The 23,847-nt window shown below is 37.0% G+C and overlaps 3 protein-coding genes across 6 annotated transcripts in view; 2 read left to right on the forward strand and 1 right to left on the reverse strand.

The window, feature by feature from the left end:
• Nucleotides 1-1,927: 1,927 nt before the first annotated feature.
• Nucleotides 1,928-20,796, forward strand: LOC121726663 (NTF2-related export protein). The gene is made up of 2 exons (XM_042114117.1): nucleotides 1,928-2,511; nucleotides 20,781-20,796. The coding sequence occupies exon 1, from the start codon at nucleotides 2,092-2,094 to the stop codon at nucleotides 2,506-2,508; it is 417 nt and encodes a 138-aa protein (XP_041970051.1). The 5' UTR covers nucleotides 1,928-2,091; the 3' UTR covers nucleotides 2,509-2,511; nucleotides 20,781-20,796.
• Nucleotides 5,052-6,098, reverse strand: LOC121726662 (lipopolysaccharide-induced tumor necrosis factor-alpha factor homolog). Its single transcript, XM_042114116.1, has 3 exons — nucleotides 6,016-6,098; nucleotides 5,496-5,935; nucleotides 5,052-5,379 (listed from the first exon to the last, which is right to left on the reverse strand). Exons 1-3 carry the CDS (start codon nucleotides 6,022-6,024, stop codon nucleotides 5,265-5,267), a joined length of 564 nt encoding a protein of 187 aa, XP_041970050.1. The 5' UTR covers nucleotides 6,025-6,098; the 3' UTR covers nucleotides 5,052-5,264.
• Nucleotides 20,797-23,305: 2,509 nt separating the features above from the next.
• The window catches only part of LOC121726661 (ribosome-binding protein 1), a 30,002-nt gene continuing 29,460 nt past the window's right edge, over nucleotides 23,306-23,847 (forward strand). Inside the window, exon 1 of one of the 4 annotated variants that reach the window (XM_042114113.1) lies at nucleotides 23,306-23,380. The gene's annotated coding sequence lies outside the window, so the exon portion shown is untranslated. Of the gene's footprint in view, nucleotides 23,381-23,515; nucleotides 23,728-23,847 lie in introns of those variants that run through there. The other 3 variants (XM_042114115.1, XM_042114112.1, XM_042114114.1) reach the window with 3 other exon arrangements.

Here is a 23,847-nt window from a genome sequence, read left to right on the forward strand (position 1 = left end):
TAATATTCTAACGTATTAAAAACTATAAACAAAAACATAATAACTAATAAGTATGATTAGTTCTATGTTACAATGAAGTAAAAAATAAAACGCCATCTGTTGAATCGTATTAGAACTAAAATGATCATTGCATCGATATATTTCTGGATTTTTTATAATATTATACATAAAATATATTTAAGATTTTTGAAATATTATTTTAATACACATCCAAGACCCAGGAACATTGAAAACTTTTTGTTCCGCCTGCGGGACTCGAACCCAGGACCTCCGGGATGAGCGCTGGCCACGCGCAATGCGAATTAATTTTCATCGATATTTTCATGGAAATAAGATATTTTCCCACATCAAAATGTAGCCTATGTCCTTTCTCAGACTCTAGAATAACTGTGTACAAAATTTCATTGCAATCGGTTCAGTAGGTTTGGCGTGAAAGCGAGACAGACAGACAGACAGAGATACTTTCGCATTTATAATATTAGTATAGATTGTTTCTCTCCTTGTTACACTTCTTACAACGTAAACAATAAAACAGAGATGCAAATAAATGCCACCAAGGCCAACACAATATTAGTATAAACTGTGAGCCGATATTTATGAAAATTTTAATCCTTTTTGTTTTTTGAATCAGATTTACATCCGTACAATGAACATTTATTATAATATTCCATTGTTTATAAGATAAGTTATCGTTTTACAACACAAAATTCGTAGACAACGCGCCAACGTCACCCCTGTGCGCGCAGGTATACAAACTCCGCGAGTTTGTATACGCGGGCCCGCGCTGCCCGCTTCCCCGCGGGTACCCACCCCTCCGTTGCTCTGCGCAAGTACATTCGTTTTACTACTGTAGGGATATGTCATATTGCTCTACTGTGGCCTAGTCGAACTGTACCCATACGCAATTTAGTTACTTAAATGAAAACTGTTTGACAATCAAATTAAAAAAATAAGAAAATGCCTCATTCTCCTTTACCAGCAGCGCTCCCGTCAATGTCACCCACGTTCATTTAAAGGCTTTAACTTTAAGCCCGGGCGCACACTAGCGGCCAGGCCGCAGCGGCCATCGAAAGTATGGTGTGGCTGCAGGTCGTGTTGCGGCCAGGTGCGCGTCGTCTATGGCGGTTTCATTCTAAAGCCGCCAATCCACCGCAGCGCATGAAGAGACTACGCACGTGCGTCAAGCTTCGCTTTGTAAGAAAATATATGTGACTGTGTCCACTGCAACCCACGGACACGCTACGCACGAATTGACTTACGTAGCTTGCTCGGATATGGTGCACACGTAGCTCAACGCTGGCCACGCTACGCATGCTGTGCACGGGATACACGGAAGCGTGTACATAGTATTCAAAACTGTGCTGCGCTACAGTTGTACATAGTCGTGGCCGTGTGCATAGCGTGTGCTGTGTGCCGAGGGTGAGTTTTTTGTTTGACATTCGATCGTGAACGCGTTTGGCATTTACTAAAATTTTGTATGGGAGCAGGGCTCACTCCCGTGAGCATCGCTAGGTGGCACTGTACAAATCCTATATAAAATCTTAGTAAACGCCAAACGCGTTCACGATCGAATATGAAACAAAAACTCACACTCGGCCCTCTGCAGTGGAAACGTTGACCCACGTAGTCAAACTAATAAATCCGTGCGCCGCGTGGCCGAGCACAGCGTGCGCCGCGGTGGAATGGCGGCTTAAGGTACCTATCTCGATGGCCGCCGTGACCTGGCCCGCTGGCCGCTGCGGCTTGGCTGCTAGTACGCGCCCGGGCCTTGTCGAGCTGTACCTGCAGTACCGACTGTACTGTACGTACCTACCTTACATAATATTATATACGATGATACGGTACGGTTTGCTAGTGCATGGCTAGTGCTGGCTAGCTAACAGCTCTAAAAAAAATTGTCAACTGTCAAAAACAATTGTCATCTACATAACCTCAAAGTATTGTTTCTATAAAAACAAATTAGATCTAAATCTTTGAACTATTCTAAGGAGTATCACTTAATATTAAAGTAATCTCTATTATTCAGTGGCCCTTTATTACCTACACAGGAAATCTTTGGAAGTGAATATCAGTTCCAAATAACTTTAAACTATGTCGACGGATGTCAACGCAAAAAATATTGAAAATGCTTGTGAAACAGCCGAAGAGTTTACAAGGGTATTCTACAAACAAGTTGATAATAGTAGACATTTAACGTCCAAACTATATCTACAGACAGGGCTGCTAGTTTGGAATGGTAATGGAATAAATGGAAGTGATAATATTCAGAAGTTTCTGATGGATTTACCTGCCAGCAATCATGTTCTGAAAACATTAGACGCTCAGCCCATATCAGAGAATCTGGGATACAACAAGCTGACTTACCTAATACAAGCCTGTGGTGATGTAACATATCAAAATGATGATGTCAAGAAACCATTTCAACAAACTTTTTTAATTGTGGCAGTAGATGGAAAATGGAAGATAGCTTCAGATTGCTTCAGATTACAAGTACCATACAGCAGTTAACAAATTACTTTTGTACATTGAATTTACTCAACCTCTAATTTAAATCTGAAAATAGGTTTAATACAGTCAAACTCATAAATGAAAAATATTTGTGACATTTGATTGTAAAAGTATTCATAAGGTTTATATTATAATAACAAGTATTTTATTTCTGTAAGTATTGTTTTATTACAACTTTGTGTAACTCCCGAGATAGTAATTACAGTTTGAGCAGTAGTGATCCGCTTTTTTGAACATTGGTATAACATATGGAATAGCAGCCAGACAGCAGAGCATACACCAACTGAAAAATTACAAACAAATCTGCATGTTATTGTTAACTCCTTAGAGGTTCTTGAAACTATGGTATTATGGTGTGCAAGCTTATTACAAATATTTCCAGTATAAAGTTTTCTAAAAAAAATTACCTTACATGATATATTTTGTATGACACCATTTGAAACAAGAAATGTTTAACAATAAACTATGAATAATAAAAACTAAGGAAACATAACTCCCCTCCCATACTTCAACTGTTTTGAATTTGGTTCCTTTTCACACACTAAAATATGACAATAGCTCCAAAACACTACAACACTGATCTCCATTATACAAGCACTACACTCACGAAATAAAAATTGTCACTTCTATAATTACACAAAATTCTTGCATGCATAGCTCTTTTTGCATAAACTATGCATGTATTCAGGTCTCTTGTAGCTTGTGGAACAAATTTTTTGACACAGTTACTCTTCCTTAGTTTTTATTATTTGTAGTTTCTGAATTATTTCAATACTTACAGTGTTAAGCCACAGATAAATCCTGCAATCATGTGTGTTTTGTGTGAGTTAACCAATTGAACAGTTGTTAACACTCTCTTATGGCAGCTGGGGCACGAGAAATAAATGGGCACATCTTTGAAGGGGGGTTGCACTATGATTGTCTGATGCACTACTTGTGGTTGGCTTGTGGTGTCATTTCGTGTATAGGGAGGTGGTGGCTCTGGGTGTATAGGGTGCCCGATTGTATCCATTTCAATACAATTTCCTGGTGTTTCACTTGTGTTTCTTTGTATATTCATATTATTTTGTTGTGAACTCAACTCACTTTTGACATTTTCAAACGCACCTGATATTGATTAGATAACCATTTATATATTAATGTTTATCTGTCGTTTGTCGCTACTATCTTATCTTTTTGTAGATAAATAAAGCATAGTCATACATTATTTACTGTATTTTATTATACATTCCCTGTATAATATGTATAATGTACTATTGAATATGACCATAAAGGTAATAAATTACAAATAAAACTGGACTCACTATGGCTGCCATTTATTTTGTATACCGTATATAAAGAATAGTCAACATAATATAAAGAAATAAATAGGAAATTACATGCTAATTATAATAATTGAAATAGAACCATGAATACATTTTAATTAAAATACTAAAAGAACTTACGTAGCTAATTTGACTTTACAGTTGAAGAAAATATTCAACCAAAAATTTGTTTAGTTGCATATTAAACTTGAAAGGTAAAGGAAAAAAAATCTTTATGGGCAACAGTAATTCTACCCATCTAGGCATCAGCAATACATTTGTTACAATAATATCACAGCTTTTATCATTCTTTTTTTTAATATAACTTGTTGAAGGAATGCAAAATTTGGTTTATACTTTGGTGAATAGGAAAAACAATGACACTTAAATATGAAATTACTTGGGCCTCAATTCATTAAAAGAAACTGGATAGAAAAATAATTTTAAGTTCTAAATTAATAACAAAATGATTCAAGCAATTTAAGTGCTTATAATCTAGGCCTTAAACATCAGTAATCACTAATCAGTAATACCTTAGTCATTAGTGGGTCTCTAGACCAGTGTTTTTCAATCTTTTTGATTTCGAGACCCCTGTACAGATTGAAATATACTGGCGACCCCCTAGTGTCATAGAAAGCCAAAGAAATAATTTTAATAAGAGGCTATCTAAGTTAGGTAAGTAATATTTTTTCTAGTTTGGCATAAGATCTATAATACGTCAGCTTTTTCTTTCTGTCGGCGACTCCCCAAGTGAGGCTTCGCGACCCCCCTAGGGGTCGCGACCCACAGATTGAAAAACACTGCTCTAGACGATCAATTTTATTGTGCAATATTATTGAACAATTTATTTGACAATAACATTGAACGCTCAATATCAACCCTAGACGGTCAATAATATTGCACAATACGTGATATTGTACAATAAAATTGATCATCTAGAGGCCCGCTTACAGATCTAAAAACTTACACCAAAAACCAAAAGACTTGAGTACCAAAATATTCTATCATGAAAAATCTAAATGACTTAACGGTATATATAATACAAAATTTGCTTTAGCAATATTTGAAATTAACAAGGCAGATACAACATAAAACTAAAAGTGTTTTTTTTTTTCATTTTAGTGCTATCGACTCAATGATTAGGTAAACTAAGCAAACCAAAATTATTTCAACATGAAGCTTTTTACATGGATATTTCTTTAAAAATGATATGGATTGATTTTGTATACATTATATTATGATATAAATAAAGTATTCGAGCAAGACAAAATAATATTAAATTTTATGGCTTTGTGTCACACACAATATTTCTACGGCTTTAAAAATCCCATGTTTTTTTACTAACATGATCAATCACCATCTCAAACATTGAAGTAATTGATTCTTTACTCTCTATAAATACTAAGTAAAAAATAAATCATAAGGTCTTACTGGCACAGTAAATTACAGCAACTAACATTTGTTATTCTTTCCAATAAATGTGTTGCAATTTGGACAGTAATGTTCGGCATCCTTGAATGTATCAAAACAGTATGGAATCAGTCCCAGACAGCAAAGGGAGCAAACCCTGAAAAGAAAAGTACATTAATAACATAGATAGCTCAACAAAAATTTGAATTAAAAAAACATAGATGTAAACTAAAAATAATACAAGACAAAATTATATTATTATACATTTCTTACATTGTCATAACACATATAGATCCTGCTACTAGGTGTGTATGCCATGCTGTTTTGTATGTTACTCTGGTTGTCACTACTTTCCCACAGTTGTAACATGTGACTGTGGTGGGGTCACTACCAACAGCTGGGGCCATTACAACACCAACAGGCACACTCGGCCCAAGTAAATCACTGCTCTGCGGCTGGTTTTGTACGTCGGTTGGATGAGGATACACTCCGGGAGTAGGGTGAGGGTACACCCCAGGAGCAGTGAAAGTTTTGGGTGGATAGGGTTGTTGGCCTGGTGCGAACGGTTGTTCTGGAGGGACGACAAATCCATATTGTGGGTTACCAACTACTGCGGAATAAGGAGGAGGAAGGTCGTTAAGATCAGGAGCATTTGGAGCGCCTGTAGTAACACTCGGAGTTGGATTACTTCCAGACATATTGTTGTAAAGTATCTGCAAAGATACAACCAATTTTGTAGAATACTTAAACAGGCATTCAATTATTTTAAGTATTTTTTTATAATAAAACTTACTTTTTTCATAAAAGGCACTAAATAAAATTCATAGATTTACACGCAATCGCAATAGAAAACAATGTCATACCTACGTAATTTTTTATGGATGTCACCACAGATCAGTGTTGCCAGACGGCTAACTCGGTTTCTCCCCAAGTGTTCCCCGAAATCCCCCCAAAATTCGGGATTTCAAGAAAAATCCCCCCACAAATTATAAAAGAAATTTTTTGTTCATTATGAATGGGAATTTCACAAATGGATACGATGAATGTACACTATTTCTGCAATAGCGTCTAATCTTTACAGAATCAGCATCTTCGCGAGCTCCTTGATCATTTTTATGGTTCCGTAAGTCGTAACCTAAGGGTAAAAACGGGACCATAGTACTTAGATTTCGTCGTCTGTTCCCAGATTTTTTCCTCCAAAAATCCCCCCAAAAAATTGTTCCCCCCATCACCTAAAAAAACCCCCAAATTTGGGGGGATTCCCTCCAATCTGGCATCACTGCCACAGATTACTAGTATATATTGATGTCACACAGAATACAAATTACTCACGGACACAGACTACTTAAGCGCATCACAGACGGTGAAGATAATATTTTATCTTAAGATGCCCAAATATAAAATATTATAGTATCTTAAGCTATCACACACGGCTAATGCCGGCTCTTGATATAGGCGAACGCGTTGGCCAACGCGTCTGCAGACGCGTTGGCAGTGCGCTTGCAACGGCGTTTGTGAGTAATCCACACATAGGAAGGTCGTTCAGTATGCTTTGGATCGCGCCAATGTGCGGACGGATTCAAAATGGATGTTTAGTCGCTAACAGCTGCAGCTGTTTATTTATTCACAGCTTATAATTACTTTGTAAATGTGGACAAGAAAAAGTTTTTAAAGAGTATTCTGGAAATAAATAAATAAAAGGCGAGAAAACGTAACAAACAAAGAAATAAACTCACTTTTACATAATATTTTATAATATTAAAATAATATAAGTAATTATTTTATTACCTACTTATTATTTATTAAATTATTACATACAAAAATTATTACATATTATAATAATTATCATAATTATAACTCCGGGCAAACTGATCGCGCGGCCTATGTGTGGATGGAGCGCGAAGCTTGCGACAAATGTCCTTTGATCTTTTGCCGACATTTCCGACCCGCGCGGCAAGCTCGCAGATGCGTCGGCCAACGTCTAAATACCTACGGCCAACGCGCGAACGCCCGTTCTACACATTGGGCCAACGCGTCTGCAGACGCGTTGGCCAACGCGTTCGCCTATATCAAGAGCCGGCATAAGATACGATATTATTAAAAATCTGTTCATTTCCTTACGAGTCTCCGTTGGTGCCACACGTATTCCTTGTTAAAGTCCTATTAAATAATTATAATATGTCGCAGGGAAAAGAAGATATCAGAGATATCCCGAAATCCCTAGGGATATCACGAAATCGCGGTAGATACCGAATATTCTTGTTTCTTACTTCTTCTTACTAAGCAAATCTAGTGATATATCATTTCACTAAACTAAATCTAGTGAAATGTCAGAAAAGCGGATACCGCCGAATAAAAATCGAGCTACGCATTTCTCTCGCTCGCTCTAATACCCTATCACTATCTTATGCGGGCGACTAACCCTAAATTGACGATTTTATAATTCATTTTTAAACTTGAAAATAAGCCCCGAATTATTTCATTTTGTAGACATAGATACTACATTATATTTCCGAGAATCAGACCTAGCAAAAACACGATATCTTAAAATTTTCTTGATCACAAAGATGCATCTAATTTTCAATTCATACAGTTCGACAAGGCTTTAAATGAACGTGGCGAGAAAAGGAACTAACACTGTTATCATACAAAAATATCATTTTCGACAGTTCTCCTTCTGTTTAATATTATGAAATGGAATAAAAGTATATTAAAACTTAAACATCTTCTTTATTATAACTTAATACAATTCTCTTTTTTAATTTTAACTTTTTCCATCTTGTCCTTCAGGAATGGTCATTGTGCGAACCCCGCTGCTCTGACCATAGACTCACTCTTGTTTATGCTCATTCATAGCAATCAGCACAGACTATCATATAGGACACCTTCACCAGTAGCGCCCATTGACATCATTGACATAATATTCATTAAAAGCCTTGTCGAACTGTACATTCAATATGACTAGCAAAGAATGATAAGATCTGCGGGGCTAAATGGTCATATTTAGCAATTCCTCTCAATCAATTCAGCAAATGAATTGTCAAAACTGTCAAACTGACAAATGTCAAATCAGTACAAAAATACAGAAATGAATTGCAAGCAGAGTTGCATTTTGCGATTTTAGAAAAATGAATCATATTATGATTCATATTATCATGATTCTTCAAAGCGACCATATTAGCCCCGCAGCTCACATGCATTTTTTTTGTAACCGAACATAAAATAAAACAACTTTAAATAGATGCATAGCAATCCATGAACCGGTACATTATTGCTTAATTTATTCGTTGTACTTGGTACTACTAATATACTCGTATATTCTGTGGTTGTACTTAGTTTATCACAATCATTTTTCAATTCTTAACCTAATAAAAGTTGTACTAAAATATGACTAAAATAATTGAGATCAGGTTTTCCTTGAGTACCTATTATAATATTTTCATTTATTTTTAGTACAACTTTTATTAGGTTAAGAATTGCCATGAAAATAATTGTGATAAAGTAAGTACAACTAATAAATTAACCCTTAATCAGGCATAGTACGCTTTATCAACCATCTAGGTAATTGGAGTTTTATAGTGATCTTTGTCTTTTTTTAAATTTATTTGTATCTTTCGTATGAAGCTAAAAATTTTTTACTAAACAATTCATTTTGGGAAAAATCATTATTCTAAGTAAGTGGTAATTATATGCCATTTGTCTGGCGGTAGTATGATATGGACACTGTTTCCATTATACAAGAGATGATTTTGAAATAAAAATAGAATTGTTAATTATTATTAGGTTTATTTTTAACAAAAATTACATTCTTCTAGTCGATACTACGTGTGGTACACACGCTTACAAAACAGTAATCTTAGGTACTAAATATTTAAACACTAAAAAATATTTTTAATAATAGGTAAGTATTCAAAATTCTTCAATTTTTATGAATAGTTCACCACCTCATAATTATTATGACAGAGAAAGAGATCCAAGTTCAAAGTATGCAGTTTCTTAAGTAAAAATAGGGAAAATGGAAACAAATTATAAAACGCCAGAGAGCTCCACAGGCATAGGGCATTTCGTTACTGCCACTTAATAGGACCACTTAGTTTTTGTCTTAATTTTAATATTTTTTAAGAAACAGTTTTTAGGTATACATTGTACAGGTAAAATTAAGACCACACCATAATATTTAAAAACATTTTTTAATGTCAGTGTACATGGGGCCTGATTAAGGGTTAAGAAATAATGTACCGGTTCATGGATTGCTATGCATCTATTTAAAGTTGTTTTCTTTTATGTTCGGTTACAAAAAAAATAAATGCATGTGAGCTGATCTTATTATTCTTCGCTAGTCATATTGAACGTATTTGCAACTTAAATGTAAGTAATTCCCTAATCTTTGCTAAGCATAAGCATCACAAGACATAAACAACGCAACCAGGTGGGTGAAACTTTCGAACAAAAAAAAATTGGGTTCCAAAATATTTAAACGTAGCAACTAAGTTGGATAATCTGTGCAATTTTTAAGCAAGATCGACTGTGATTGGTTGATAAAAAAGACGAAGAAGAAGTTTAAAACTCAAAGTTCGATTTTCAGTTAGTGAAAATTATTTTGTAGCAACTCTTTCAAAAATTGTAAATTAGTGGATTAATTATTGAAAAACAAAAGGTAAGCCATTGTAAAATGTAAATATAACCGTAAATTGATAAATTGAAGCAAAACATAACTATGTCATACTGTGTTCTAATACAAAGTATGTCATAGTGATTATTTGCATATTTGTATAATAATTTACAACTTAAACTATAATAATATGAAAAAGATAGACTATTATTTCATGGAAAATATTATAATGTATCAGTATGTATGCAGTTAATTTCGAAAATGTTGAAATGTGTCTATTTATTTATTGTAGTAATTAATTGCACGTTAAGGTTATGAACTATAATAATTTATGTATGGAAATGTAGTAAATGAAAAACTTTTCATTAATTTAAGATTTTTAGGTCCCTGTACTAGTTTGCAACATTTTAGTCTGCAGGCAATGGTTGTTAAGAAGATTTAAGGAGGAGGAGAAGGAAGGTATGGAATATGAGAGGTGCGGCCACTAAGGGAAAATCCTCTGATCAAGTGAGGTGGTATACAGCTGGCCTGAGCCCACGCGATATATTTCAGCTGTCGTATGTACAAGGTGTAACAAAACAAAGTAATAATACTTATGTGTGTATGTATAAAGATGCGCGTCCACTGGATCGGAATCGGAGCGTAAGCAGCGGACGGATTTGTTGCCTAAACCTTGTGGATTAAATCTGTTTTATTGTTTTGTGTTTATTTAGATATGTTCAATAATTTTTATGTGCATAAAACATTTATTTGAGCTCATTTCTTTTTTTTTTTTAATTTTTGGTATGTTTAGAGTGGAAGGTTTGAAGAAGGTTGCACTTAAAAATTTTAACTTTAGTTTCAATTTAAAAAAATAATAAATGTTAATTTTTTTTCTTCTAAGTCCGACCTCTTGTTACGTAGTATATGACATTCTCTTTGAACGCAACTGTCACACATGCGTTGGATAATATTAAGTCTATGGTTGGTTAAGTTTAGTAAATTAAGATGCAATCCATGTTTTCTAGTCATAAACAATTTTCCGTCTTTAAATATATTAAATATAGGATCGCATATGCAAAGTTAACATGTAAAGGCACCAAACAAAATAAAAATATTTGGAATATTCCTGTTAGTTTCAAAGGGACAATAAAAAAAGGAATAAAACTTAAGGCGCGAATTACTCGAAAGTTACCGCCATGCAGATGCGTTATGTATGAAGGACGGCAGCATAGATTAAGGATATAGGTAGATGGATTCTTAGCTCGCCAGCGCGTGGCCATTTTATGTTGTAGAGATGGGCGTAATCGATAAAAATATAAAATTAGCCTACAGCTATCGACCAATAGTCGACCATAATTTTATGTTATAGATTTTTATCACGTTATAGATTTTTAGGACATCAAAAAAGGAGGTTATCAATTCGACCCGCATGTTCAAAAGTATATGAAAAATAAAAATACTTTAATATAAATAAAATATTTAAGTATATAATTACACAGATTGTTTAAAATATACATAATATGTATACTCCATAAGCCACGAAGGCTTGTCCGGAGTGTAATATCAATAAAATCAACAGTTTTTATAAGAAAACAGCAGAAGAACAAAAATACTTTATTAAACTTAATTACTATTAAACAACAATTTTGTAAAATAACAATTATTATGTATTATCGAAGAAATAAAGACGTTCAAGCATTGGATACTCGTGACGGGACACAATAATATAATGTGTCCACTATCCCAACACGAGTGTCCGATCTTTCAGTCAATAAAATATGCCATACATCATAACATGTAAGGATCGGACACCGGTGCTAGGACACATTGTATAATATTACACAGTACACACTTAAAAATTAGAAATTAAATGAAAATAAAAAATATTCAAACATAAGGTTTTATTGAATATGTTCTTAGTCGCAGCTTTTGAAGTAAATATAATATTAACTTTTATATAGGTTTCCAATTGTCATCATCATCACATTGACCTCTTCTCTAGGAGCATTTCTTTAAACTAAAAATAATTTGTTTATTAGTATTAATATTCAAAAAGTATTTATTCCATTTTTTGCACATTACAAAATTTTGGCACGTCAAGATTTAAATTAAAAAATATGAAATTAGCAATTTTTAAATATGGATTACGGGGAAGGTTGTCTGCCTCTGTTTAATGACTGAATTTGTGTATCATGCTACAAAATATTACGTATTGCAGTCATGTTCTTTAGATCATTTAAAATGGCATCCATAACTTAAAAAATGTGGGTTGATCCACAATTAATGACTGCGAGTACATACGAGTATTGAATACTTAAATCCATATTATAAAAATATAAACTTTAGCTAACCTTAGTATGCCTCGAGAATTATACTGAAAACAGTTGACAACACCCCTCCTTAACGGGGGGGTCTACTGAGGGTGGTAGTGATAAGGGGGATTTCCCTCACTTAAACCATCCCTCCTCACTCCATCTCACCACCAGATTACTCGGTTATAATCTAAACTTAAAAATAATATTATCTTCACTATAGGTCTCTCCGTCATCACCATCATATTGAACTTTTCTTTAGAAGCATTCCAAAAACCTAAAAAATAGTTGGTTTAGTGACATTAAATGTACTTAATACTATAAAATATACACATATTATAATATTGTATACGGGGCAATATGTTTTATGTAAGTTTTCCATACTTAACCTATCAAGCCCCAAGCGGAACCCAGGTGCCGCATAACAACTGAATATATATAACTTTTTTATTTCAATAAAATCATTGTTTCAAACTTACGTTTGAAATGATAATCCCAATATTGTGATGCCTTCATAAGGGAGTAAGGATTAAAAACTTGCATGAAACTTGCGTCTAAATATTTCTGTTCATCGTCTATTTTGAAGCATTTTCAAATCCTGAAAAAAAAAACATTTAGTCCATGACAATATTTTTATCGATATAAATTTATACTTCAAGCAAGGTGCATCCCTAAAGCACACGTAAAAATCTATGCCATATTTGTAGCCAAATTATTACTTGATGTGACATTTTTATCACTAATGGCATAAACTGCATGATTAAGCGATTATTAAACTTATAAATTTTCTTTTTAACTTACAAAAAATATCGATTGATAAGCCCAAAAAACGTTGTTGAAAACTTACGTATGTTTTTTTTTTTTTTTTTTTTTTTTTTTTTTATTAAATAAGGGGGCAAACGAGCAAACGGGTCACCTGATGGTAAGCAACTACCGTCGCCCATGGACACTCGCAACATCAGAAGAGCTGCAGGTGCGTTGCCGGCCTTTTAAGAGGGTATACGCTCTTTTCTTGAAGGTTTGCAGGTCGTATCGGTCCGGAAATACTGCTGGTGACAGCCCATTCCAGAGTTTTACAGTGCGCGGCAGAAAGTTACGCGAAAAACGCACTGTGGAAGACTGCCACTCATCAAGGTGATGAGGATGGTATGTTTTTCGCGTGGGACGATAGCGAAAAGTTGCAGGTGGTATGATTCCGAACAATTCCTCAGAGCACTCCCCGTGATACAACCGATAGAGGATGCAGAGTGAAGCAACATCTCGGCGTAATTCCAGGGGGTCCAAGCTGTTTGAAACACTATGGCAATCAACAATTCGAGCAGCCCTTCGTTGGATACGATCCAGAGGGAGCAGTTGGTATTTTGGCGCCCCTGCCCAGAGATGAGAACAATATTCCATATGAGGCCGAACCTGCGCCTTGTAGAGTTGTAGGCGTTGGTCCGGACTGAAGTACTGTCTCGCTCTGTTAAGAACGCCAAGCTTCTTTGAGGCTAATTTGGCCTTACCCTCAAGATGATATCGGAACTGGACTTCGCTCGATATGTTGACGCCAAGTATCTCAATGCTAGGGGAGATGGTTAAAGATGTGCCCTCGAAACGAGGATAAACGACCATTGGTGACTTTTTAGTGGTGAACGCGCAGACTTGTGTCTTGGCGGGGTTGAATTGGACTAAGTTACGTCTACCCCATTCAGAGACCTTCTCCAATGAATTCTCCACCTTAGACACAAGTTCGTTTCGACTCTCAGTGACATTTTGCCGAGAAATATTAGGGGAGCCGGTATATACAGCATCACCTGTACTATCATCCGCATAGCAATGAATGCCTTTGGTTTGTAACATGTCATTGATATGCAGTATGAATAGAGTAGGCGATAGCACACAGCCCTGAGGGACACCAGCATTAACAGACTGAGTTTCCGAGCATTCGCCGTCAACTACGACCTTTATGCTTCTGTCTGCTAAGAAACTAGTGACCCACTTACATAATTTCTCGGGTAGCCCGTATGATGGAAGCTTTGATAGCAGCGCTTTATGCCAAACCCGATCGAAGGCCTTCGCAATGTCCAAACTAACAGCCAATGCCTCTCCCTTCGACTCAATTGCCTGAGCCCAACGATGAGTCAGGTATGCCAAGAGATCACCAGCCGAGCGACCCTTACGGAACCCGTATTGTTTGTCGCTTAGCAATCCCTGGCCGTCCAAGCATCGAAGAAGCTGGCTATTGATAATGGATTCCATTATCTTCGAGAAGAGAGAGGTTATAGCGATTGGTCTGTAGTTGGAAGGATTTGAGCGATCACCTTTTTTGGGGATCGGGTGCACCAAGGCTGTCTTCCAGGAAGCCGGGACGATGCCAGTAGAATAGGAGAGCCGAAAAAGACGCGTCAAGACCGGAGCCAACTCTGGAGCACACTTTTTCAACACAATAGGCGGGATTCCGTCAGGCCCACTCGACTTTTGGATATCAAGGGAACAGAGGGCTTTTCGCACTGAGCGCTGATGAAACCGTATATCCGACATGATGCTCGTGCATCGCGGTATGGTCGGCGGTTTCTGCCCCCCGTCACCCAGGGTCGAGTTTGACGCAAAGAGCTTGCCCAGAAGATCGGCTTTGTCTTTTGCGTCCTGGGCCAACGATCCATTTCCTACGTGTAGGGATGGTAGGGTTGGCTTGCAGAAATTTCCTTCAATAGCTTTGGCCAGAGACCAGAATGCACGGGTTCCCGAGGGGAGGCGCTCAAGTCTCTTGCCAATTCTATTGACGTGCTGTTGCTTTGCCCGAGTAATCTCTTTCTTGAGGGACCTAGAGGCAAGGTTGTACTCCTTTTTATATGTGCTGGTATTTAAATCTCGAGCAGACACTGCGTTGGCCCAGGATTGGTAAGCCTCCTGCTTCCGGCGAGAAGCTTTTTTGGGGGATGAACCAAACCAGGGACGAAATCTGCCGCCAGTTGGCACTACAGAGGTCGGAATGAAAAGTTCCATCCCCTGCATCACCACATCGGCAACAGAGTTGGCAGTGTTGTCGAGATCATCCGGCGAGAAGCACACGTGCCCCCAAGGATAGGATGCAAAAAACGACCGCATCCCATCCCAGTCTGCTGACTTGTAGTGCCACACACGACGGTATTTAACAGCGCGCTGTCTTAACACCGTCGTAAGTGGCACAGAACTCCTGAAATGTTATCTTAAATCCACGTGTTTGAGGCATTCCTTGGCCGTTTTTGTGGTTTATTATTTAGCGGAACCACAAAACCCAACAAGATATTGCATTTAAAGTTCACTAAGCACTTTTATTAGCACTTTTAAAACATGAAATATGCAGACCGACTCCTTTGTTATGTTCTACTCGGTAGGACATAACATTACAGGCTTTTGACGTTTACACACCGATATGAGCTTTCTATTTCACTCAACTTACTGCATCGCTAGTAAGAAAGAGTAACATTATCAACTGTCAAAATAGGCTCCCTCCCTCCAATAGTATTATACCTTCATGCAATCAACAAACATAAGCCACAATTGTCACTTTTTATAAAAAAATCAAGAAAAATGTGACTTCTGTGTGAAATAAAGTATTTTATAATATATTTCACGGGAATGGTATTGCAAAATAAATAGATGTGCATATAAATTTATGCAGCAATAGTATGAAATTAGCTAATTAATGTCGATTGTTTTTTATGGGAAAGGAACCACCATAACTCTAAAGCGTTAACGGCTAACGCATACATTACTATTATACTTCTGAGAATTTAAAAAGGCGCGCCCGACCAACGCTAACGGCAACGTCGCATACCTGATACCAGAAAATATCGTTATATTTAAGTACCGATATTTTTATAACGATAATTTTCGTTATGTTACTAGATATCGTTAAAAAATGCCGTTTTCTGACTACCATTAAGAAAATAACGTTATAGTCTGTCAAGAAAGTCATGACAGGCGGGAAAATTTTCTAAACGCAATCACGCTTTAAAGGAATATTTTTTTCTTTATATTTTTACAGAGAACGCTTATTACATTTTAAATATTGTCACCTTGCACATTTTTCACTTGAAAAAAATTTCCCGCCTGTCATGACTTTCTTGACAGACTATACTAAACGATATTTTTTCTGGTATTCGATAACGTTATGAAGCTCTGCCAATGCAGCAATGGTATTGAACAAACTCGTATAGGCGCCTATAGGTGTGTCAATGAAACTCGGGTTTGAGTACGGATCAAGTTTTTATTCAAATGTATGAGAATACTTATATTAATATGGAAGTAACTCCTATAGTGCGATCTACAACGACTCGCCTGCCATCTAGTGGTAGATGGCAAAACTAAAGTTTATTCAAATGTATGAGGATACTTATATTAATATTGAAGTAACTTCTATAGCGCGATCTACAACGACTCGCCTGCCATCTAGTGGTAGATGGCAAAACTAAAGTGTCTAATAATACACTAACACACAGCGGATATTGTATGACGCTAGATGGCAGCACTAAGATAAATATTATACATGCCGCCCACCAAGGCCAAAGTTTTAAGTAAGACCTTTGGACTTATAAATTTTGAAATAAAAATTACAAGTCTATTTTAAAAATACACTTTAGATTGTCATAGTGTTACATATCAAACAAGTAAATGGACTGTATAAAAGTAAGTATCTACATTTTCTTATTTTAAACCATGAGAACAATTTTATGGGTACATAATATTTATTCCGCAATGGGAAGTATACAAAGTTTTGAAGTAGGTCTCTTAAGATAACCTGACTTCGTTCGAAGAGTAACTACACGTACTATATTGTCTTTGCCAGGATGAGTGACAGTCACTCTGCCATAAAGCCAGCGACAGGGAGGCATGTTATCTTCCTTAATGATAACAGTGTCACCAACTTTGAATTGGTGAATGGACGCTGAATTCGCTTTATATCGCACTAAAAATTTGGTGAGGTATTCTTGCGACCATTGTCGCCAAAAAGCCTGAAGCATACGTTGAGCGTGTTGCCACCTCCTTAATGAACTTACATTTAATGTCTCTAGGTTCTGATTAGGAACTGTTACCAGTGGTTCTCCGATGAGAAAATGTCCGGGTGTCAAAATGGTGTCTGGATCGTCTTTGATCACCGACAACGGACGAGAGTTCAGACATGCTTCCACTTGAGCAAGGACCGTTGCCATCTCCTCGTAGGTTAGGGTGGAGTTGCCAACGATTCTTTTCAAGTGGTACTTTACCGATTTTACACCTGCCTCCCATAAACCTCCAAAGTTGGGGGAATGGGGGGGTATAAAATGCCATTCACAATTAGTGACTGCTAATGCTTCGGCAACTTCTGTGAGCAGCTGCTTCTGCTCAGCTATATAATGTTTTTTGAGCTCAGTTGATGCTCCAATAAAATTCGTGCCATTGTCGCTCCAAAGATTTGAACAATGGCCACGTCTGGATACAAATCTCTTGAAAGCCTGTAAGAAGCCTTCTGATGTTAGGTCACTTACAACTTCTAAATGGATGGCCCTTGTTGCCATACAAATAAACAAAGCGATATATCCTTTGTACGATCGATTGCCTCTGCCTTTGCTCATTCTTATTTGGATTGGGCCTGCGTAGTCCAGTCCACTGTGGCTGAACGGTCGAGATGGAGTGATCCTAGCTGTAGGTAGTTGACCCATCAAAGGTGTTTTTGAGATGGCGGCGTTTTTGACACATATGACACATGAACGGTAGTGAGATTTTGCCATCTGTTTGCCACCAATGATCCAATATCTCGTCTGAACGAGACATAAAGTGGCTTGCGGTCCTCCATGAAGAGAGTTTTTGTGGGCATCAGTCACAATGAGTTGAGCAAGGCGACAGTTTTTTGGTATAATGATGGGATGTTTTCGCGTGAATGTTAACAAATCTGATTGATGTAATCGTCCTCCTACTCTCAAAATACCGTGTTCATCCAAATATGGCGTAAGTGATTTTATATTGGAGCTTTTGGGTAAGTCTTGTTTTAATTTAATTTTCTTTATTTCTTCACTAAAGTAGCTTAATTGACAGTTTTTAATGTAAATGTTTAAGGCTTCATTTAATTCTGTAGTTGTAAGGTAAGTAGTAGCGTTTTTAGTAGTAGTTTTCTTAGTGTTATTGATGAACCGCATGCAATAGGCTAGTACTCTTTTTGCCTTTGTTAAAGTAGAGAATCTATTTAGTAAAGCATTATCGTCTAACGTAGTACAGTGAGCTTGAACAATCTCTAAATCAGTTTCTAATTTGTTAGGTTTATTGTAGGCAATGGTTGGTTTAGCTAAAAATTCTGGTCCGCTGTACCATATTGGCCAATTGTTAATCAATTCAGCTGGGCTTAGACCGCGAGAGGCGCAGTCAGCTGGGTTATGTTTAGAGCTAACGTGCGACCAATTGGGCGGGTCTAAGTTTGTTAAAATTTCTGATACCCTATTTGCTACAAACACACTCCACTTGCTGGGATGTTTATTTAACCATGCCAGAACGACATTTGAGTCCGTCCAGGCGTGCAAGTTGGGTTTTGCAATATTTAGTATGGTTGCTACTTCGATTAACAATCTAGTTACCATGACTGCACCGCATAATTCAAGTCTCGGTATTGAGACTTGCTTCACAGGTGCGACTCTCGATTTTGCTGTAACTAATGAGACGTTAACCTTGCCTTCAGGATCCAAAGTTCGAATGTACACCACTGCTGCGTACGCTGATTTAGATGCGTCGCAAAAACCATGCAGCTCAACTTCGCGATCAGCTTTAGATGTCCCCAACCATCTTGGTACACGTATTTTAGTCAATTTAATTTGTTCACTACGGTAAGTTAACCATTCTTTTAGTAAATTGTCTGGGGCGACTTCGTCCCAGTCAATACCTGCGAGCCACAGCTTTTGTATCATTATCTTGGCTAATAATATGTTAGGTCCAACCCACCCTAGCGGGTCATAAAAACGTGCTATGTCCGATATAATTTTTCTTTTTGTTACAGGTTCCTGCAGCGTCGGGAGGTTTACTACGAAACGGAACGCGTCTTCGCTTCGGTCAAAGGTAAGTCCCATTATTTTTACTAGTTCATCTTCTTTTATTTCCTTATCCTTTCCCTTTCCTGTCGTCCCATCCTTTCCTTCCATTAGTTCATTAAGTTTTTCATTGTTGCTTATCCATTTTTGTAGTTTGAAACCCGCCTTACCTAGTAACTCATTCATTTCCTTAAACAGCTTAATACCTTCGTTCACATTTTGAACTCCACTCATAAAATCATCTACGTAGAAATCATTTAATGTTTTCTGAGCTGCTATAGGATATTCTTCTTCGTGATCACGCGCTACTTGCTGGAGTGCCTTTACAGCCAGGTAAGGTGCAGAAGCTGTACCGAAAGTAACTCTGGTAAGTCTATAATGGTTTATTTTCTCATAAGGATTTTTTCTCCATAGGATTCTTTGATAATTATTGTCCCGTTCATCCATCTTCACTTGCCTAAACATCTTAATAATGTCAGCTGAAAGACATATGGGTGCCGTGCGCCACTTCATGATGATATGTCTAAGTTCTGGTTGGATTGTCGGTCCTACTAGGAGGTGATCATTCAGTGATTTGTTATTTTTTCCTTTGCAGGACGCGTCGAAAACAACTCTCACCTTTGTAGTCGTTTTATCATCTCTCACGACCGCGTGATGTGGTAAGTAAACGGCATTTTCATTGTTGATTTCTGTTTCAGGTATAAGTTCCATATGATTAAGAATGAGATATTCATTTATTACTTCATTATATTTGGTTTGTAATGTTTTATCTTTATTTAATCTGTGTTCTAGTGATTTCAGCCTTTTCTCTGCAATTTCCAGTGAAGATGTTACTTGAGGATTCTGGTTCTTGAACGGAAGACGAACGACATAGCGACCATCTGGATCTCTACGTGTTGTCTTCGCAAAGTATTCTTCACATCGTTGTTCATCGTGAGTAAATAAACGTTCCTTTGGCATTTGAATATCTGATTCAATTTCCCAAAATTTCTTTAAGAGATTGTTGTTATCGTCCGAGCGAGTACAACAATGTAGTGATGTAAATTGACCACTCGGTTTAGCATTACCGTTGACTACACCTGATAAGATCCATCCCAAGCTTGTTGCTTGAGCCAAAGGTGTGCCAAGTGGTCCCTTTTTGAGGCCGTCTTTAATTATCTGCGCATGCACTTCTGCGCCCAAAAGGATGTCGATCTTGTTCGGAATATTATACTCCGGATCAGCTAAATTAAGGGAATGTAGTTCATCCCACTGTATAGTGTCTACCTTTTTGCTGGGTAGAAAGGACGTGATACATTTGTTAATCACGTATGCCCGTACTGTTATTGTAAAATAGGGGTCATATAGAGACTGGAGCTGAATATTAACTGTTGCTTTGGAGACGATGGTTGCACTGCCACCCAAGCATGATATTTGTCCCTCAGCTGATATCTTCTTCAGTCCTAGGAATTGTACAGCCGATTCGGTTATGAATGAAGACTGCGATCCTTGATCGATTAAGGCTCGTAATATAAAGTTTTCTCCGCTTCGGGAAGATGCTTTAACTAAAGCTGTTGCAAGTAATACTTGCTGATAAGTACGTTTGCTAGATGAAACACATGAGACTAATTGCGTGGAAGTATCATTAGACGCGGCAACACTCTCACTTGCTTCATTGTTTCCGTTGTTGTCACCCTTAGGGTGTAAAAGAGAGTTATGTGCTCGTTTACACACCCGACATTTCACCTTGCTGCGGCATTCTTTGACAGAGTGACCACTACCCAAGCAATTAAAGCACAAGTTATTGTCAGTGACGATTTTGCGGCGTGTGTCAACTGACGCTTTATGGAACTGCGTACATTGGTTAATTCTGTGGTAGTCTTTACAGAGGACACAAGTTACAGTATTAGAAATATGTAAAGACTTTATTTTAGTAGTAATATTAGAAGGTTTATTACTTGATTGTGACAATCGGTTAATAGCTGAAAACCGTTCTTTGAGGAAACCTTCAAAAAGTTTATAAGTGGGCAATTCGTCAGAAGTAGTTTTTGCGGTACAGTAAAACTCCCACTGACGTCGCGTTTCTGGGTCTAACTTCAGATTGATAAGATGTATTACAATTACATCCCACGTGTCAACTTTAATACCTAAACTTGCCAGAGAAGCCATACATTCATTTGTAGTGTCTACAAGTTCCTTAAGCCCACTACTGGACTCGGTGGTGAGGTTTCCTTGACTCAAAAGTCTTTTTAGAACGTGATGACATATCCACTTTTTGTCGTTGTATCGTTCATTCACCATTAGCCAACAACGCTCAAAGCTTCCCTCTTCAATAGCTACATGTTTAATTAATTGTTCAGCTTCTCCTTTGAGGTAACATTTGAGGTAGTGAAGCTTTTGAATCTCATCAAAACATTCGTTGTTTATAACAAGAGACTTGAAGAGAGATTTGAACGATGTCCACTCTTGGTAATTTCCAGAAAAATAAGGTATGTTTATTTGTGGATAGTTTGCATGCGTTTTATTTGAAGATATCGATTCATTACCCTTAACTGTTACCTTTGATTCAAATTTTTTGCATAAAGTTTTGAGATCACACTTATACTCTAAATAAAATTCTTCAGCCTTATCATAAAAATCATTGGTAACATAAATTGAGCTTTTGACATCTTTGGCTGGATAATTTCTCATTAAGTCTTTGTGACCAGACAAAAATTCAAACCACAACTGTTCAAGAATTTCTAATCTACCATCTACATATTCTTTGGTAATGCGCTCTTTCGGCGATTTCTTAAAATTAGTTTTTGCCTTTACCATGCGTTGGTACAAGTCTTCTTGAAAGCTAATAATGTTTTCCATGTTTAAAAATTAAAAGGTAAGTGAAAATTAACTTTAGATCTTTTATCAAGAGTATTACAAATTTTTATAAAAATATTCTAAGTGTTTTTATCTTGTTGTACAAATTTTCACGAAATTTTTCTAAGTAATTTTATTGTTTTAAAAATCGGGCATAGGTTCCCCGTACCTCCGTTTTATTGAAAATTATTCTAAGTCTAAATACTACGTGAAAGTTAAGTACCTAAGTTAAAATTAACACAAATTTTTAAAGTCCAAAATTCACAACATATTCTAAGTCCACGATATTAAAGTTTTTATAAGTTTCTTATTTTGCTTGAAATTCTTCTAAGTTATTTTCCTTTAAGTTATAAGGTTGAAAGTACTTACAGTTGTTCAGATACGGGATCAATCCAATTATAGCGAACACACACTATCACTCACTAATCACACGCACTTGGTGATGTACCGAGGGAGGGAAGCCCTAAATTCCCTCGGAACTCAGTACCCGCTGATCCGCTCCTGCAGCAGTTGTTCTGAGGCACCTCCGCGGGTCACTTCCCGCGCCAGAAGCTTGTGTTGATGATGGGCAGGCTCCGCCCACCGTGACCTGACCAGCGCCTTCCACCCGAAGACACGGTCTGAAGCTCGCCGATGCTGCACTTAGCCTCGGCTGGCTCCTGTTACTTGCGTTTGCGACAGCGATCCACTGCCCGCAAGTAGTTTTCTCAAAAAACAATTACGCGGCACTTCGCGATTGACATCCGGCTCCGATAGGACCATGATCAAACTCGTATAGGCGCCTATAGGTGTGTCAATGAAACTCGGGTTTGAGTACGGATCAAGTTTTTATTCAAATGTATGAGAATACTTATATTAATATGGAAGTAACTCCTATAGTGCGATCTACAACGACTCGCCTGCCATCTAGTGGTAGATGGCAAAACTAAAGTTTATTCAAATGTATGAGGATACTTATATTAATATTGAAGTAACTTCTATAGCGCGATCTACAACGACTCGCCTGCCATCTAGTGGTAGATGGCAAAACTAAAGTGTCTAATAATACACTAACACACAGCGGATATTGTATGACGCTAGATGGCAGCACTAAGATAAATATTATACAGGTATTGTTTTTTAAAAACGCATGCGCAATGTGCGGCCGTGGCATAAACGTGACGAGAAGTAAATCATAGACTATATTGTAGTCTGTGGACTCTACATAGTCTATGTGTAGTCTTTACTCTATGATTTACGTCACTGTCAGACGTCAGTTGGCTTGAGTAATTTGTATTCTGTGGTTGGCTGTGCGGCTGTCGTTCGAAACGTTTCTTCCTAATTTTTGTGTTTATTTAGTATAATAAATAGTGTTTCAAAAATATAATTACTATTAAGAATCATCGAGATACCCTACTGGTAAGAAGTTTGACTGCATCATAGATTCTTTTAATTTTCTACCTACTTTTACAAGGAAAGCTTGGAGTTATAGTCTTACGATGAAATATGTATATTATATTGATAACCTGCTAGAATTTAATAAAGTTATGAAAATATACGGCGTTGGAATCTTCTTTTGATTGGACGCCGATCAAAGAACACCAAATAGTAAGACTTACTGTCAATAACCTTTGACATGTGTCATTGCTTACGTGTCAGTCTTTCGGTCGCAATCCGGGCTCAGCAAATAGTACAATTTAAAGCTTGTTAAATATTCCTAAATTTAATAATAACGCCATTACATCGTTCAGTTATAGTTTCCTTTTGTAAGTAACCTTTCTAAAGCTTCTATGAGTAGTACTACAAGGAAGCTTACGTGTATTGTATATGTGCTTGTTCTTACTCAAATATTCGTAATCACTTCTTGGTCATTATGTAGCGGCTTA

The sequence above is a fragment of the Aricia agestis genome, chromosome 4 (genome assembly GCF_905147365.1).
Source record: "Aricia agestis chromosome 4, ilAriAges1.1, whole genome shotgun sequence".
In the NCBI taxonomy this organism is placed as follows: Eukaryota; Metazoa; Arthropoda; class Insecta; order Lepidoptera; family Lycaenidae; genus Aricia; species Aricia agestis.

Excerpts from the sequence above, each read along its gene's own strand:
- LOC121726663 (XM_042114117.1), top strand. The coding sequence starts at position 2,092 with ATGTCGACGGATGTCAACGCAAAAAATATTGAAAATGCTTGTGAAACA.
- LOC121726662 (XM_042114116.1), bottom strand. Across the intron at positions 5,380-5,495 it reads TCTATATGTGTTATGACAAT|GGTTTGCTCCCTTTGCTGTC; the intron begins GTAAGAAATGTA and ends TTTTCTTTTCAG.